General features: G+C 39.4%; 1 protein-coding gene across 2 annotated transcripts; it reads left to right on the top strand.

Annotated features, from left to right (window-relative positions):
- Positions 1-1762: 1762 nt before the first annotated feature.
- On the top strand, positions 1763-14238 carry LOC139979883 (uncharacterized). Of its 2 annotated transcripts, XM_071991069.1 has the most exons (14): positions 1767-1935; positions 3723-3889; positions 4013-4131; positions 5537-5664; positions 6198-6355; positions 7738-7841; positions 8379-8518; positions 9355-9540; positions 10617-10928; positions 11548-11733; positions 11940-12017; positions 12444-12479; positions 13194-13318; positions 13841-14238. In XM_071991069.1, exons 1-14 carry the CDS (start codon positions 1860-1862, stop codon positions 13910-13912), a joined length of 1887 nt encoding a protein of 628 aa, XP_071847170.1. In that variant the 5' UTR covers positions 1767-1859; the 3' UTR covers positions 13913-14238. The 2 variants fall into 2 exon arrangements, with proteins under 2 accessions (XP_071847171.1, XP_071847170.1); XM_071991070.1 differs by lacking the exon at positions 11940-12017 and having other exon boundaries at positions 1763-1935.
- The last annotated feature ends 1984 nt before the right edge of the window (positions 14239-16222 follow it).

Genomic DNA, 16222 nt, shown 5'->3' with positions numbered 1-16222 from the left:
AAATTACTTTAAAAATTTCAATGACAAAATTAAATAAAACTTAAATTGACAAAGAAATACGATTTTGCAAAAAAATAATTTTGCTTTTGATGTCCTAGAGCATCTCAATATATAATATCGTCGACCTTTTGTAAAGCATACAACTATAATTATGTAGGTTTGTATTATCTGCCGTGGCAGTAACATCCTGTCACCGTTCTGTTCGGCATGACATAAGTGTTTCCTCCAAGGCTTCAGTTTCCTCTACTGCAGTTGGAAAGGCTTTACAACTTAGCATTTGTGCCACAGGGAGATATATCCGGTCACTGATTTGATCTTTTTAGCCTTATATAAACAGGATGAACACGAAGCTAAACTGCGGAAGTCAATTAGAAGTAAACTATCTTGTATCAAAGATCGTAACAATTCAGAAACTTATCCCAGTGCATCCTGCGAATTCGCCCTGGCATATTCCTTCGAAATATATTCAATTTAACATGTTTACCAGGATTCAGCGTATTCAACATTGGGCCATGATTATGAGAGCCTTCTTGTATTATGAAGTACAAGTGAGTGAAACATACCTTGCCATGTAAAAGATACCTTGCTATGTAAAACATACCTTGCTATGCAAACGCTGGAGACCTTTCTGTTTTCATTACCCCACCCCCCCCCCTCCGTCCAACTCCATCACCTCCATTATACATCAAGGCTTGATTTGATATGTTGATTAAACTGTGACTCTTAACGGGCGTGGGCCATGTACAATCTCGTGACTTCACTCTCAATTGATAAAAAAAAAACCAATAAAAATCGATGAAAAGCAAAAAATCAATGTTGAACTATAATGTTAAAGTTGCTTACAACTGAAACAATGATATTTTTTTATTGTTCGGGGGAGGGGTTAAAAATTGGGTCAAAATTCGGGTAAAAACTGTTCTAAGATGCATCTAAAAGGGTAAAAGGCGCACGCTTCTTATTTAAGTTATACAATCACATATACGTAAGGAGTAAGATCCAGTTTAGGATCCAGGATTTCGTGGAAGAGGTGGGCCTGAGATACAAGTATCGTTAGATACTGAAAGTACTACCGAAATATCGGTCTATATGTAATAAATCGAGGGTCAACAAGTAAGTCATGCTCCTGTGCGAAGCATTATAATCGTTTTAAAGTATCGAAAGATACTGAAAGTTCTTCCGCAATATCGGTCTATATAATGAATCGAGGGTCAACAAGTAAGGCATGCTCATGTGCGAAGCATTATCATCGTTTCCACTATGGATACGTTGGTTTTGAGCAAAATTATTCTAGCAATAAACTATCCTTTAATACAAAAAAAAAACATGCAGAAGAGGTGGAACCCTCTTCTTATATTAGGGATATAATGACTTGGTCACTCTGCAGGGAATGTTTTAGAGCTCGAATTTCTTCAATTGAAAACCCCCCCAAAAAACCAAGTTCTATTTTATGACCCCACTATTGTACTTATATATATACCGTCAAACGAATTGAAACGTGATGGCAGAACAACGGCGGAAATAGCTTCCATGATTGGAAAAATATCTTGACTTAATCGTTTTCTACAATCTCTTTCTTCTTTTGTGAAACTGAACAATATTTTCGGCGAAAGGGAAAGCAAATAGGAGTTAAGGTCGTTTCCTAAAGGAACAGATGCATGGAAACATCCATTGCTTCCTGATTATTGTAGATCGGAAATCAGGAAGGAGTAGATTCTGTATAAGACACCGGGGCATGGATTTCCTCATTGACCTTATAACAAGTGTTTTGAGATATAAAACGCATCATTAGAAATTCTGGAATATTCATTCGAAGGGCTGTAGTGGCATGTTATAACATCTTTATACTTTGCTGACGGAAAATGGAAGTTGGTCCAATATTCTTTCGGACTTTTGGCTCGCTTATGCTGATTTGCTGGAGCCTCAGTTGCTGTCCTGGTGAGTTCATCCATCTATGGCATAGTCTTTACGTATATAGATCTTTGTAAAACTAATAGGATAAAAGTTTAAAAAAAAAAAATTGAACACGGACGGTAATACTTTCTTAACTGTGTTATTGAAATTGAAGTGAGTTAGAAAATCCAGAACAGTAAAAAAAACTTCCAGCTTCCACCGGGATTCGAACCCGGGGCCCCCGCTTATTATGAGGGCATCCTAACCACTAGACTATGGACGCTGATTGAAGGTCCAGAGGTTCGAAACCAGTAAGGAAGGTCGTAATTCCACTGTAGGCGTTTATCACCCGTATCGAACAATACTTGTTCTGTTTTGGTGGTATGTTTGCCTTACTCTAGAGATCAAACATGATGCTAACCAACTCGAAATCATTTGTGATTCCTCAGTAAAGCCGAATCTCGAAAGAAATACTTTGAGCTGGCTTTTTTTAATGAAAAAAAAAAATATATATAAATATAATATACATATAATTAAGAATCCGTATGGCATAGTCAGCAACACTCTTTGTTGGCCGACGAGGAAGACAAATAATGGTCATAAATGTTCAACTTTCAACAAGCAATTACTGCCACCCGCAGTGCATTTTGCCTGCGACATGTCTAACCAGTTGCGTTAGCAAAGGAAATGGGAGGCCGAGGGGCATGGACCCTACCTCAGTCGGGGGAGCATGGTTCAGTGGGGAGATTTTTGGATTCAGCCGGTTGTTAGTATATATAATTATATACAGTATATATATATATATATGCAGTATATATATATGTATATATATATATATATATACATATACACACACACACAAACACATATATATATATATACATATACATATATACATATACATATATATATAAATGTATATTTTTATATATATTTATTAGTATTTTAGGGAGATGTTAGTTTTTCTTAATAATGTAGACGTATCCACATGCATGTAAACTATAAAGTTTCATGATATTGAGGTAACACAGTTACAGATTTGCCTAAAGTCATCTGACCATTTGATAACATTTTCTTATACTCAAGTGGGTTGGCTCAAATTGTGCGCATATTACTGCCTTTTACTATAACTTTATGACATAAATAAATAAATGTTAACGTGTCTAATGGCTTCTTGGTAACATCAGTGGAGTCGAACCAGGTCGGACCCTGGGGATAATTATGTCATTGGGTCCCGGTTTGGAAATCGTAATTTAATCTTATTTTTATTATGACAATTCTTTAATCTTTATCTCATCAGGCCCCCTCTCGTCAGGCCTTCGCATTATACGTACATACTGCTTTCACTCAAACATTTATTTTAGGGAAAATGTATAGCGTCAGTATTGTCTCACCATCCCCCCCCCACCCACCACCCGCCCCCACACACATACATTTTTTGTGCTCCCCAATGAACTGGCCATGTCCGAGAACACATAGACATGGAGTTGGAAGAAAACGACTATTTGATTTCTACTGATATTACTGACGTCTCCCTTCAATATTCTGTTGATTTTAAGCTGATGTATAAGTATTGAAAGTAATGAAAACCACAGTCCCTGACCCCACAATGTCAGTGCCCTCTGTCAGGCCCCATGGACTTCACCGCTCTTGCATTATCCGAGATCTATTCCCCTACCCCCCCCCACCCCGCTCTTCCCCTGCTTCCAACTTTCTGGCGAACCTCAATGCGAGCCTGAAGATCCTAACTGTCTCATTTCGAGGATTGAAGGGAAAAATTGAGTGTGCATGGAATACTGTGATACATCATTTTTATACTTTTATTTCTGCAGCTACATCCGTTCCACGTCATCGGTGTAGAGGGGATGGAAGAGAGCACGACGGTCGATGCTTCTGGTTTATGCAAACTAAGGCATCGTGGGCAGACGCAAACGTTATGTGTAGTCGACTCTTTGGTGATCACGTGACATTAACCACTATTAAAGATGCAATTACGAACGTAAGTTCATTAATGATTAAGATTGCTTTCCACCACCCCTCCTCCTCCCCCTTCCATCCCCTCCCACCCTTCCCAAACTCCCACAAATCTAATGAAGATTACTTTCCACGTTTCCTGCCGCAGACTTTCGTTAGATTAGGAAGTGACTCTACCCTTTGGATTGGTTTACACGAAGCCCACGGAGAGGGCGAATGGCGATGGGTGGATCATTCCCTGGCGTCCACTGGACCCCATGTCTATAGGTAAGATACCTTCCCCGTTGATTGATCTGGTCGCTTCACTACGGATTTGTTTGGTCATAGCATGGAGTTGTTTTTGACCCATGACTATTGTATAATGGAACTTGGGGAGAATTGCGAGATACAAAAAACAGCTACAAACCGTTTGTAATGTTTACTGAGGCATCAGTGAAATGAAATGCTTAAGATGTTAATCGTTTACCTTGAAATAATGAACACTCATTAACTACAATCCGAGAAAGAGAAGCCCGTCGTCATTCAAATTGATGTACCCTTAAAACAATCGTCTTAAATCCCAAGCAGGATGAAACCACGTGGAGAAAAGACGATACCTCAAGATATGAATATGCATATTATATCGTTTTGTGTATTGGCACAAGTCTACTAAAGGACAATTTTCGGTCAATGAAGAGGAGGTATTTGTATTAACGACGTAAACCGACGACAAACAGATCGTCTTCCGTACGTTCATCTTTGCGTTTATCCTAGATTGAATCGATGAAACTTGACGCCAACATTTCGTTGAACAATGGTACCGAAACTCGGCCTATATTGTAATCTAGATTTTATACTTTCTTTTCGTAGACATACATAAAGAGGAATATGGGTCCAAAGCAAAGATAGGAATTAACATGACACGACTGTCGGATTAATTGTGACTAAGAGTATAGGCCTACACAGCATATTATTTTAAATATTAAAATGTTTAGAAGTACTCGTTGAGACACGTTACATTTACGAAAATAGCACGTGAAGAGCATGCGCGTAACGCATTTCCAGGTTATTGCATCATAGTCCACAAATAGAATGACGTTATTTCTGTCAATTCGCCGACACTTGGATTATCTCCTTCATGCGTCATGGTTAACCTTGCTTATTTTCGAAGCTAGCATGAACCAACAACTTCCGTTTTACCACACGACCCTTCCCAAGATGACTTTAGGCAGATTTTTTAGTCTTGACATATCATAGTCCAAGAAAAGAAAGTAATATTTTGTGCTAGTTTGTTAGTATATACTTGGTCTCTTTCTAAAGATAATCACCTTTAAAATATGCTAAATTACCGTCATGCTCAGAGGTTCTTTTACGTCCCAGTTCAAAACGATCGTAACTGAGTGCGTCAGTTTCGAATATTTATCCATAGAAACCGTATACTGCTCATACCGTATGAACAAGTGCCTTAATTGACGCGTACTAGGTGAAGGTAGAAAGGACAAGAACGAGTCGGCGTTCCACGGTAAACAGTGAGCTAAGATATTGAGGAGAGAATGTATTAAACTTGCAGTATTTCCATGCTCGCTCTTCGCAAGTTATTTATTCAGTATAATTCTTCAATTCCAAAGTTGAATTAAAAACTGTAGAGCCTTTACCTAAGTTTACCTTTTTTTAAATTTTTTTATATTTCCAGCAACTGGGAGGCATCAGCTCCGACACCCGACTCCACATTGAAAAATTGTGCCGCGATGTATCGCGGAAGCGACCAGTGGAGGGATGTTGGATGCAAAAAGAAGTACAGATTTGTCTGTAGTGAATTACGTAAGTCATTATATACACTGTGCTATAGTGCTATGACTGAGTTGGTATACTCACTTTCCTTTTAACAGCGGATTAAATTTGAGGTGTAGGGATTAGACATAGCCTGCCTCGGGGATGGGAATTGAGCGGAGAATGGGATTAGTACTCACATTTTGTTATATACTTATGCTGGGAAAAGTGGGATATACTGATATAACCGTCTGCTGTTCACTTACAACTTGTAAGAATTCCACAAGGCTATAGTTAGAAAAATGTTTTACATGAATTACTATACTTGCGGACTCACAAACATTCTTGAAATGATCTTCTGGGAATAAGGAAGGATGAAATATTAAATAGTTTATTTCTTGTTACGTATGTTGATATCGGCGCATTCCGAAATCACGTAAGGCCCGGGAGATTTACATAAAAACAAGCACATACTGAAAGAACAGTGTCAGAGTATATAGTACGGTGGTTGAATTGACGATCACGTTATGTTCCGTGTTGTTACAAGCGCGATTGACTGTCTGTCTTATTGTACACATATATAGCGTCTGCTCCCGTGTGTCCAAATGGCGGTACTTACTTTCGTGATCGGTGTTACTGGGCTGCGGAACCATCACTTCCATTTAACGCAGCGGAAGAATACTGCTGGGAGCACTTCGGACCTGACACCCACATAACAACCTCAAAAGATGCCGAAGTTAACGTAAGTTTATCTGAAGATATCTATAACTGTTCATGGTGGCTAGTACGAGTGGACGATCATCTTTTCCCATATATATATAAGACTATTGTGAATATGTTATGAAAAATCACCCAAGGTAGGGCCTGGGCATGCACGAGAACCGAACAGTTTAATACTCTTTCGACCACACTTCCTCTACTGCGGGACACACCAAGATAGCATGTTACATATACGGTCTAAACGACGCACATAATCACATATCGGAATATATACTGCACATGCATCTTAGCCAACATTGCTGAAAAGATTTTGTTACGTAACAGAAGTAAGTTTTTAAGAAAAGTCATCTATGATAATTCAGGCAACTTGATGCACTCTCACTGACCACCAGTTCCCTTACATATATCAGGAGTGTAACCAAGTCAAGTGTTATACGACGACTCTCTTCGATATGTTACAAATACTGCATATGCATATACATATGCATATGCATGATCCTAGTTAGAACGAATAACAATCAACTTAACTGATCCACTCCCCAACCACAGTCCCGTCGTATTGAGATTGTGCCATCATCGTCAAAAATGTACCGCGAGTGTCTTAGTACTTAGTAAAAGAACGAATAGTCCTCGTGATCTTAAAAAGGGTCTAATTAGAAGGTGTTGAGGTAGCATACGCCAATTAAAAGCCCCATTGACACTATCGAGTTTTTGTATCATGAACCAGCAGATATATTGCTATCAGAGCCTGAAGGTTTCGTCACTTGTAAACAAACCTATTCACTCAGTAGCAAACAATTTTCCCACACTGCTCCTAAAATTGCCTCAATTGACCCAGTTTTTGCACCACATGTACTTCCATTCATATTCTTTAACATGCAAGCCACAAAAAAAACAGATCCTGATTGATAACAGGAGTCAAAAAAGATGTTCTCCTGCTGCTTTTTGGCACTTTTCCTGAAGGAGAACAAGGCGGATGGATATAGACTCTGAGTATGCCACCTTGAGCAATCCTTATATACCTAGGAGAGTTGGTGGCTTTAAAGAAGAAAACGCATATATATATATTATATACTTTTCCAACTCATTACGATTTTCATTTATATATATATATATATATATATATATATCCTGGTATATAATTGAAATCGTAATGGGTTGGAAAATAAAGAACAGTGACTAAACTTCCAGCCTCCACCGGGATTCGAACCCGGGCATCCCGCTTTGTGCGCGGACACCCTAACCACTAGGCTATGGACGCTGATTGTATGTCCAGAGGTTCGAAACCGGTAAGGAAGGTCGTATATATATGTTTACCAAAGAGACGTTATGTAATTCCTTTATTTTGTTTTGATTTTCAGGATTTTGTAATGACTGCTTTTCTCTTATTTTGTCACTTAACAGTTGTTTCTGTCTCGCTTGGTTTATCCTGGTATATGGCTAGGGCTCCATGACCGCCACAGCGAAGGTGTATGGGAATGGATTGACAGTTCTCCATTAGAATACACGTAAGCTTACATTTAAGTACTAGCCAATTTGCCCCATCTTCCGTTCATAACATGTTGTGTGTGGAAATCACATTCAAAATCTGTTGAAATTTTTCGAAAAGCTCATTTAGTATGTGCAAAACTATGACATGGAGTGTTGCGCTCACAAATTTCGTATTTTAGGCAGTAATAAGTTTCACTCCTAACTACAAGCCCACATATATCATTTAAATAATGTGATGAACCTCCTTTCAAAGAAAGACAATAAAATATTTCCACAAATCACCTTATATAGCCTATAGGGCAAAACCTGAAAAAGCAGCTGTATCAAGATCGTTCGACTTCAAGCCGAACTAATTATTGTCGAGCCGTTTCGTACTAAGTATATGAATGATTTATAGCACTGTCGGAGAGTGCATCCCTGCAGAAGAAAAAGGGAGGGGGCAGAGACGTATTCCCGTCCTATAAATTTGAAATTATTGGGGGGAGGAGGGAGAGGAGGGGGAAGAGCTGCCCCTTCGCCTATGAATATATATATATTTTTTCATTTCTTTGTAGGAATTGGCGAGTTGGTGAACCAAACAACGTCGGAGAGGAGGACTGTGCTGTTCTACATTATGATGATGCAAGCTGGAACGACCAACCATGCGGGAATAGCGTCATAAAGAACTCGAATAGATTCATTTGTTCCGTACCTCGTAAGTCAAGTCACGTACGCCATCTTAAGGCGCCGAAATGATATCAATATCTGTATCATGTCATCGTTATGTAGATGAATATGCTGGATGGTGGGTTGGGGTGGGGTGGGGCAGGGGTCGCCGTATAGGATATAAAAATCAGACAGTGTGCCATGTTTAATAAAGTCGCAGATGTTCCCTCAAAATCATTCAAACAGGTAACAATATATAGCGCAAGTAAAATGTTATGCTTTACGTTAATTTTTTTTTAACTTCATGATACCGTATGTAGCAGTCTTCTTTGCAAAGGGATCGACAAAAGGATTTTTTAAGTTAGCTTCGTATACGGAAGTACCAGTGACGTCATTGCCCGATATATATATATATATATATATATATATATATATATATATATATATATATATTGTGTTATCTGTATCCGTGGTAGACACGAAGTTTGTATTACTAATCCTCGTGACCCTGTTATACATTGTAGGATGATATAGTTCCGATCGTTCGCACTGTCCTTCAGGATGATTGAAATCTTAGCAGCGGAGGAAGTTATCAAGCAATAGAAATGTCGGAAATACCGACGGGTTTCGATCTTTGTGGATGTTATGGTGACCCAGAATGGCTATCAGCAAGTTATGGAAATTGTTAAATGGGTGATCAAACCTTGTAAACGGTCACTTTCATGTTTTACATTCCCCTATTTTCGTCAATAACCGTCTTCGACTCGTTCTTTTCTAGTCCAATATCCAACTGGTTCACAGTCTCATCATTTCATATATATGTAACGTTTACATCATTATATAACATCACTAACGATGAATGTACTGTGTCTTCCTATCCCGCAGCCTGCTTTCAGTTTGAGACATACGAACACTCCGGCTTATCATTTACAGACGACGATAGCTTGTATGAGGACATAATATGCTTAGAAACGGAATGTACGCGACTCTGTGTAGATGGGGGCGTCTGTAACGGGACTAATGATGAATGTGTCTGCGTGAAACAGTTCCCACATATGGTGTGTGACACAGGTAAATCGGACTGCTTGACCAATATTTGTGTGGGTAACGACACGTGTGTAGTACACAACACTTACAGAAAGAATCAAGTTGGTGCATGCAACCCATTACAAGTGTATCAGACAGTCAAACACCCTCCCCATCCTCAATGGAGTATACCTGGAGACTTCAAAATAAATACCTGGATATTGGTGCCCGATATACCCGGAGATATTTTCATAAACCTTCAACTAAAACGCAGCATTCTAACAAATTATTTGTGTTAAGCATTTATTCCGTGACAGGTTTGAAAAAACTCGCACCTTGAGACGGTACATAAAACTGGGAAAGTGGACTGGTATACAGTGTTGGCACATTTAGTCTATATAGGCTATAGATTATCTCAGTTTTCGAACACTTTTGAAAGTTTTGCTCAATATGGGGAATGAAGTTCTCGATTAATTTTTTTTTAACCCAGTGCCAGTCACTTTATTATAAGAGTTGTCAGTACTGGCCTCATATTTTAAAAAGACTAATAATTGTCAAAATTTCGAAAGCAATTTGGATTGCTAAGGTTCTGATCTTCTCCTTATTTCAAGACATTCAAGATAAAATTAAATGAGAAAATCATATATTTCAATTAGAGAAAATACAATGACCGCGGCAGTAAAATCCCTTGTTGAAGCTATTTCAAGTTAAGTGACCATCTCCATAAACCTACTGCCCAGGGGGGGGGGGCGAAGGGGGCAGCCGCCCCTCCCCCTTGAGCATATATTTTTTTTAAATTAAATGTTTTTATGATATCGCTAGTATTTTCAAAAGAGAAAATGCTAAGATGCAACTTACAAGGCCTGGGAAGTGCCATTTCCTGCGATCTGGTAGGCATTTTCGGCCAAATTTTTCTTGTACGCTTCGCGCCAACATAGTGGCGCTACGCTTAGATAGTTTACAATGACGAATCTACACTTTCGCCTCTCCTTTGGCAAATTCTTGGCTACGCGCCTGCTACTGCCTGGTCATGATTCACCATAACTGCGCAACGGTGCCATCAATTTGTTTTCTCTCTATAACCTTTCAATCGTAATTTTCTTGTTACTTTGTTCTGACAGCTGACTGGCGGATGAATATTGAACCAAATATTATCAACGCCACAGTTGGAGGAAGCTTCACCGTGTATTGCTGGCTGAACTTGCCGGCAGAGCACATTGCACTCCTAGAATGGTCAAAGGTCGCCGGAGGAGAATTTGACGAAAGCAGGACTAATATCTATAACGTATTTTACAAAGGTTATTCGATGTTACATGTAACCGAAGTCGAATTTTCAGATGCACAAGAATATGCATGTCGGGTGGTGGCTGTTATCAATGGCCTCACAGTTTATCTGGATAGTCCTGTTTCTACTGGTGTAGTAACGGTATCAGGTAAGTGTATCACTATGCCGCACCATATTTAATAAGCCATCATTGTTATGGGCACACCTATGATATATTTACCTCTGTTGGGGGTACGATAGGCCTGCGTTGTAACAGTCTGTTCTCGACTGAACAATTTAAGAGAATGATCATGTTTAAGCATGGTTGACTACGAATGTCGTAATGAAAGATGGATGAGCCTCCCTCATTTTCTCCTTTTTTCATGACCACATGTGACCACCGTGTGATCATTATGATGTCGTATATCTACTGTGACACCACTATTGTGATAAGCATATGCAGATATAGTACACATTATTGTTCTAGCTATGCGGTCGGAGAACGATGTTTTCACGGTACATGGCGCCATTTTTCACAAACGTGACTACAAATTCCATACATTCTGCGGCGAAAGGAGACAGTACCTATTTTTCTTGATCCTCCTCTCCTAGGATGTATTTTAAGATTCGACAAGGTTTGCCACGTCAGGTAAATTCTTGTTTGTCCCTTTGACAATAATAATCTATTCTGGTATATATTTGAGGACATGCTCAACCATTTTTTCCATACTTTTATTATTTTATTACTAATATCTTGTGTGTGTTTCGATATTACTTTCTTGTTACAGAAGCAACCACACAAGTTCCTACAACTCGCGTCACGACTACTGAATCACGTCCAGACGACACTACGACCATGGCTACCACCACGCCTATAACCACGCCTACAACCACGCCTACAACCACACCGATAACCACGCCCACAAAGCCTACCGACTCACCAGGTCGCAATACACCCACTTCCACCGACCATGGTAAGTCAATAAGAAATGTGATATATTACTAAGCTTAAAGTACCACTTTTTTATTCTAATACATTTATGGGTGGTGTGGATGCAAGTGGGGGGATATATCGAAGATGAGGAGTGGCAATATTTAGGCCTATCTTTCAACCGATATTTCAGCATATGAAGTAAAAGTGTGTTAAAGGTAAACAACTTGTATATCTTTATTTTGATAGAACAAAGAACAACATTGAAAAATGGTCGTAACGAAATACCGAGAACAAAATCCCATGGAATCACTACAGGAAATAAAGGTTTGTTCATCAAGACGTCTTTTGTTTTTAATTGAATATTTTCATTACGAGATGTGCATCATATATCTTATAATATAGTGCAATTATTTAACAATGTAGTCAAATCCACTATACCATCTGCATCAACACTCGAGTCCAGCTAAACGAGTCCGAGACAACTTGAGCCCGGAGTCCGAGTCCACTGAAAAGTGGACTCGGGCTGTCATAGCCCTATCTCCAGCAATAAACCATGCCTTCCATATACACAGTATACTATCACGAATCTGTGTATGGTGTCGACCAAATGTGTATTGTCATGGACATATATATATATATAGAACAAAATGTAGAATTGCTTCATATTTGTATCGGCGACAGCATTACATCTGTGCGAACACTTAATTATTCTTCCGTCTCTTTCTTGTTATAACTATCAAATATATACAGGAAACCAGGACAAGAATAAACACGTCGATAATAAAGGTAAGAGATAATTGACGAGTGCAAATGTGTCTCACGAACATGAGCGAAAAGGCCTAACAAATCCCAATATTATCAACATCGCCACTTTTGGAACCCCCCGCCCCCGCCCACCCCCCCCCCCTAACAAAATGGCTTTACCACATAGGCCTACAGGTGATCAGATAAATACACGGTAAGATTTTATGAAGTTATAGAGTAGAAAGTCAAATTGTATTTTCGTTACAAACTATTTCAGTAAATCTGGACAAGACGCTTGGGTGGTGTCGGATGGGGAGCTGTGGGTATCGAGAGGGGTAGCAGGGCACTGAGAAGAGGGGTAAATTTTTAAGTTGATTATTTAGATACTGTAAGATAACCTTAAAAAAGTTGAAGTATGTTTAGTGTGACCTGACGTTGCGCGAAGAACCATTTTAATTGATATAAGGAAACCAGTACTGTTGTGAAAACAAATGTTGCTGGATCGGATTGGACCGTCTGATTTTGGTACATCCCGATTTACAAACAACTTGGAGTAACTTAACCTGACGGGAGTAGAAAACGTTTCTCTCTTTTGCATGCATCAAGCCCGGTTGAATTACTTTACATAATAAACGGGTCTATATATACAGTTATTAGGCTATCCGTATAAGTGCTCGCTGAGTAACCGTGTATACTTTGTATATAGAATCACGAAATCAAAATACATTGGGACGATATTTGTGTTTATCTTTTCAGTGAATCCTAAAGCAGCAAAACACTTCAACGAAAACAGCTACAATCGTGGCCGAGGAGCGACTGCTACTATTGTGATACTTGCTATGATGGTAGCATTGTTATTGGTTGCAGTTGTCGGACTTATGGTAAGGGTATAGGCTATATTAAAAACACGGCTTAATATATGTACCAAATATTGGACTGAGTCTGACCATGGAGGTAAAATCTGACAGAAGGAAGACATTTGTAAAACGGGGTCTGGTACCGGGTGGGGGTGGGGACTGAAGGATTGATAAGAATATTTAATGTAACCGGATAGAAGTACCTTAATGTACAAAATAACTTACCACGTAGTGGACCGACTGTTCTTACTATTTAACTGTTTCGTGTGAGATACGGAATTCGGGATATTTTGTCGGCTTAATTCCATAAAAGAAAATGTATATCGTGTGACAGGTACATCTTACAAGAAGGACTAATTTTCCTGCTACACCGATGACCTCACTCATAATTCCTTTCCCTTTATTGGTCAACTTATTTTTGATACCTTGTGAAGAATTCACACTATCCAAGCAATAATACATTTTTGGGCTCATTGCACCCTTTATCATACAAAACGGGATCATTTAATTATTTCATTCCACATCTTTTGTCATTTTTGTTCGCAGATCAAAGTGAAAAGATTGGAAAATGAGAGTTTCGGCTCCAGCAGACTTGTAGAAATGCATGACAGGTTCTAAAAGGATCGGTTGTTCATCATACAACTGAAGTTCCCGGCGAGTTCTCTATATAACTGAAATGGACGTGAGGCGAAATGACCATCTCTGTGTTTAGCAGCGATTTAAGGAACGACTATTTTGACTCAGGTTAATATTTTTCAGGAAAAAAAAAATGGTTTCGTTGTACTAGTTGCGTTGTGACGTTTGTAAATATAATAAGTAATAAGTAGTAGTAGAAAATATTATTCAATGTTTATTGACAGTAATCTTGTAAATTAAATTGGTAATTGCCTGTTTTATTCTTACGGCCAAACATAGGCCAACTGTAAATACACGTTCAACTATAACTGATTTTGTTTTGTGTTCTTGTTGAGAACAGATGTGTTTTCTACATTATATATGAAGTTATTGTGACGTATTATAAACAAAAACTACTGTATATATTCTATAGACCATGGTATTTTTAAAGGGAGTGAAGACTCGCGCACAAAGAAACTTCTGATGCCGGTATCTGACCTAGTTTCGAATGAGGTGTAACAGAAGTGTTAGACACCACCATCGATCCCAGAAAATACACACACACAGCTTGCTACCGTCGGTATTTAGACACTAGTGTACAGTCCATACATACAGCTGCGGTCAATACCCACAACATAGTGTACATAGCAGCAATGGACATCTCAGGTCCAGATAAAAGATAACAAGGTATCACGTTTCATTACTGTCTGCATTTTGTAGCGACAAGAAGGAAATTTCATATGATTGGAAATTTAAAAAATCGAGAGGAATAGCAGTGGTAGACTAGTCTAAACCTTTTCGTTTTCTGGTTTAAAATTAAATGCAGAGCTCCCAACTGACCCGCAATTCGCGGGAATTAGACCTGCATTCTAACCACTGGCGGATCCAGGGCCTTTGTTTGGGAGGGGCCAAGTGGCATTAGAGTGATATGGGGGAGGGGTCTAAAGGGAGAGGGTACCCCTCCCCTTTTGAAAATTTTCTATCGCTGAATGCCCTCAGACAGGCGCGGCGGAACGGGAAAATTATTGGGGGGGCTAATATGTGGAGACTATCTAAGCGGAGCGCCACCATCGGTTGGCGCGGAGCGTACAAGAAAATTTTGGGTTTTTCAAACCCCCCAGATGGCCGGAAACGGCACTTCCCGAGTGTTTTATGCTGCGAATACCTAGCCCTAAAACATGGGTCTCAAGCCTGCAATTTCTCAGATTGCACGTAAAAATCTGTAAAAACATTGTAATTTGTATATTCGATGGTGTTTTAAGAGAGTAGCTATTACTCGACGTGTACTTGCAAAGACGTTTTTGAGTGTAGTATATTACTACTTGCAATTAAATGCAATAATTACAAGGGCGTCTGAAGCTATTTTTGATTGGTACGGCGGTTCAGAGTGTGGCCAACTATCATAATTAACGGGGGGACGTTTGGTAGGTCAAACTAGGCTACGCGCCACCATGGTTGGCGCGTAGCGTAATGGAGAAAATTTTGAAAATATGCCTCCCAGATTGCAGGAAATGGCACTTCCAGAGCTTGAAAACAAGACCCCTGCCATGCCAGAGTAGTCACATTTAGCCTACTTGCCGTCATCATTGTAAATGAAACATATACCTCCGAGATTTTTTTTTCCATTTTTTAGTCCTACTTTTTTTCTCTTTTATTTGCGTCGTGAATATTGGTCCGGCTTTCGCCGGACCTGCCCGTACCGGCTCCGACGCCCCTGAATTAAATAAATGTCATAAGAAAAAACAGAAAGCATATCTTAGTGTCAACAAATGGGTAATTCCAAAACCATGTGCAGTTGCCAACAAATTTCTATGACCTAGCACTGTCATCATGTCATGAATGCATGTACCCTTTACAGTACAGGTGAAATGCTAATAGGCCTATTGTGTTTTTGTTCGTTTAAATTATTGATTGCGTTTAAACATAAAGCCATGTTCCACGCCATGCGTGTACTCGTAGTGTAAACGCAAATGTTGATGAGTGTAGCGTTTAGCTTATTACCCTCTTATTTTAAACGCCAATATTCGATGAGGCATGATACAGACAATCAATTATCATATTTAATTATTACACCTATATAGTATACGTGTGCATCGGGCAGATCGACAAGTATGCAAATGGGCAGATGCACGTTTCGGAGCCTAGGTAAATATTGGGGGGGCTTATCATGCATTTGCCCCCTCAACTTTTTCATTGGGGGGCTGAGCCCCCCAATTCCGCCGCCACTGGCATGCACCCTCACTACCTCCCACACAAAGAGAGGGGATAGGGGCATTCACCCTCACTACCTCCCACACAAAGAGAGGAGATAGG

The sequence above is a fragment of the Apostichopus japonicus genome, chromosome 14, assembly GCF_037975245.1.
Source record: "Apostichopus japonicus isolate 1M-3 chromosome 14, ASM3797524v1, whole genome shotgun sequence".
In the NCBI taxonomy this organism is placed as follows: domain Eukaryota; kingdom Metazoa; phylum Echinodermata; class Holothuroidea; order Aspidochirotida; family Stichopodidae; genus Apostichopus; species Apostichopus japonicus.
The sequence above is the reverse complement of the archived record's forward strand: the minus strand, read 5'-3'. Positions and strand labels throughout refer to the sequence as shown.

Bases quoted from the DNA above. Each gene is read 5' to 3' on its own strand.
- LOC139979883 (XM_071991069.1), top strand. From the start codon at position 1,860: ATGGAAGTTGGTCCAATATTCTTTCGGACTTTTGGCTCGCTTATGCTG. The intron at 6,356-7,737 runs GTAAGTTTATCT...GTCACTTAACAG, and splicing joins CAAAAGATGCCGAAGTTAAC to TTGTTTCTGTCTCGCTTGGT. The intron at 8,519-9,354 runs GTAAGTCAAGTC...CCTATCCCGCAG, and splicing joins ATTCATTTGTTCCGTACCTC to CCTGCTTTCAGTTTGAGACA.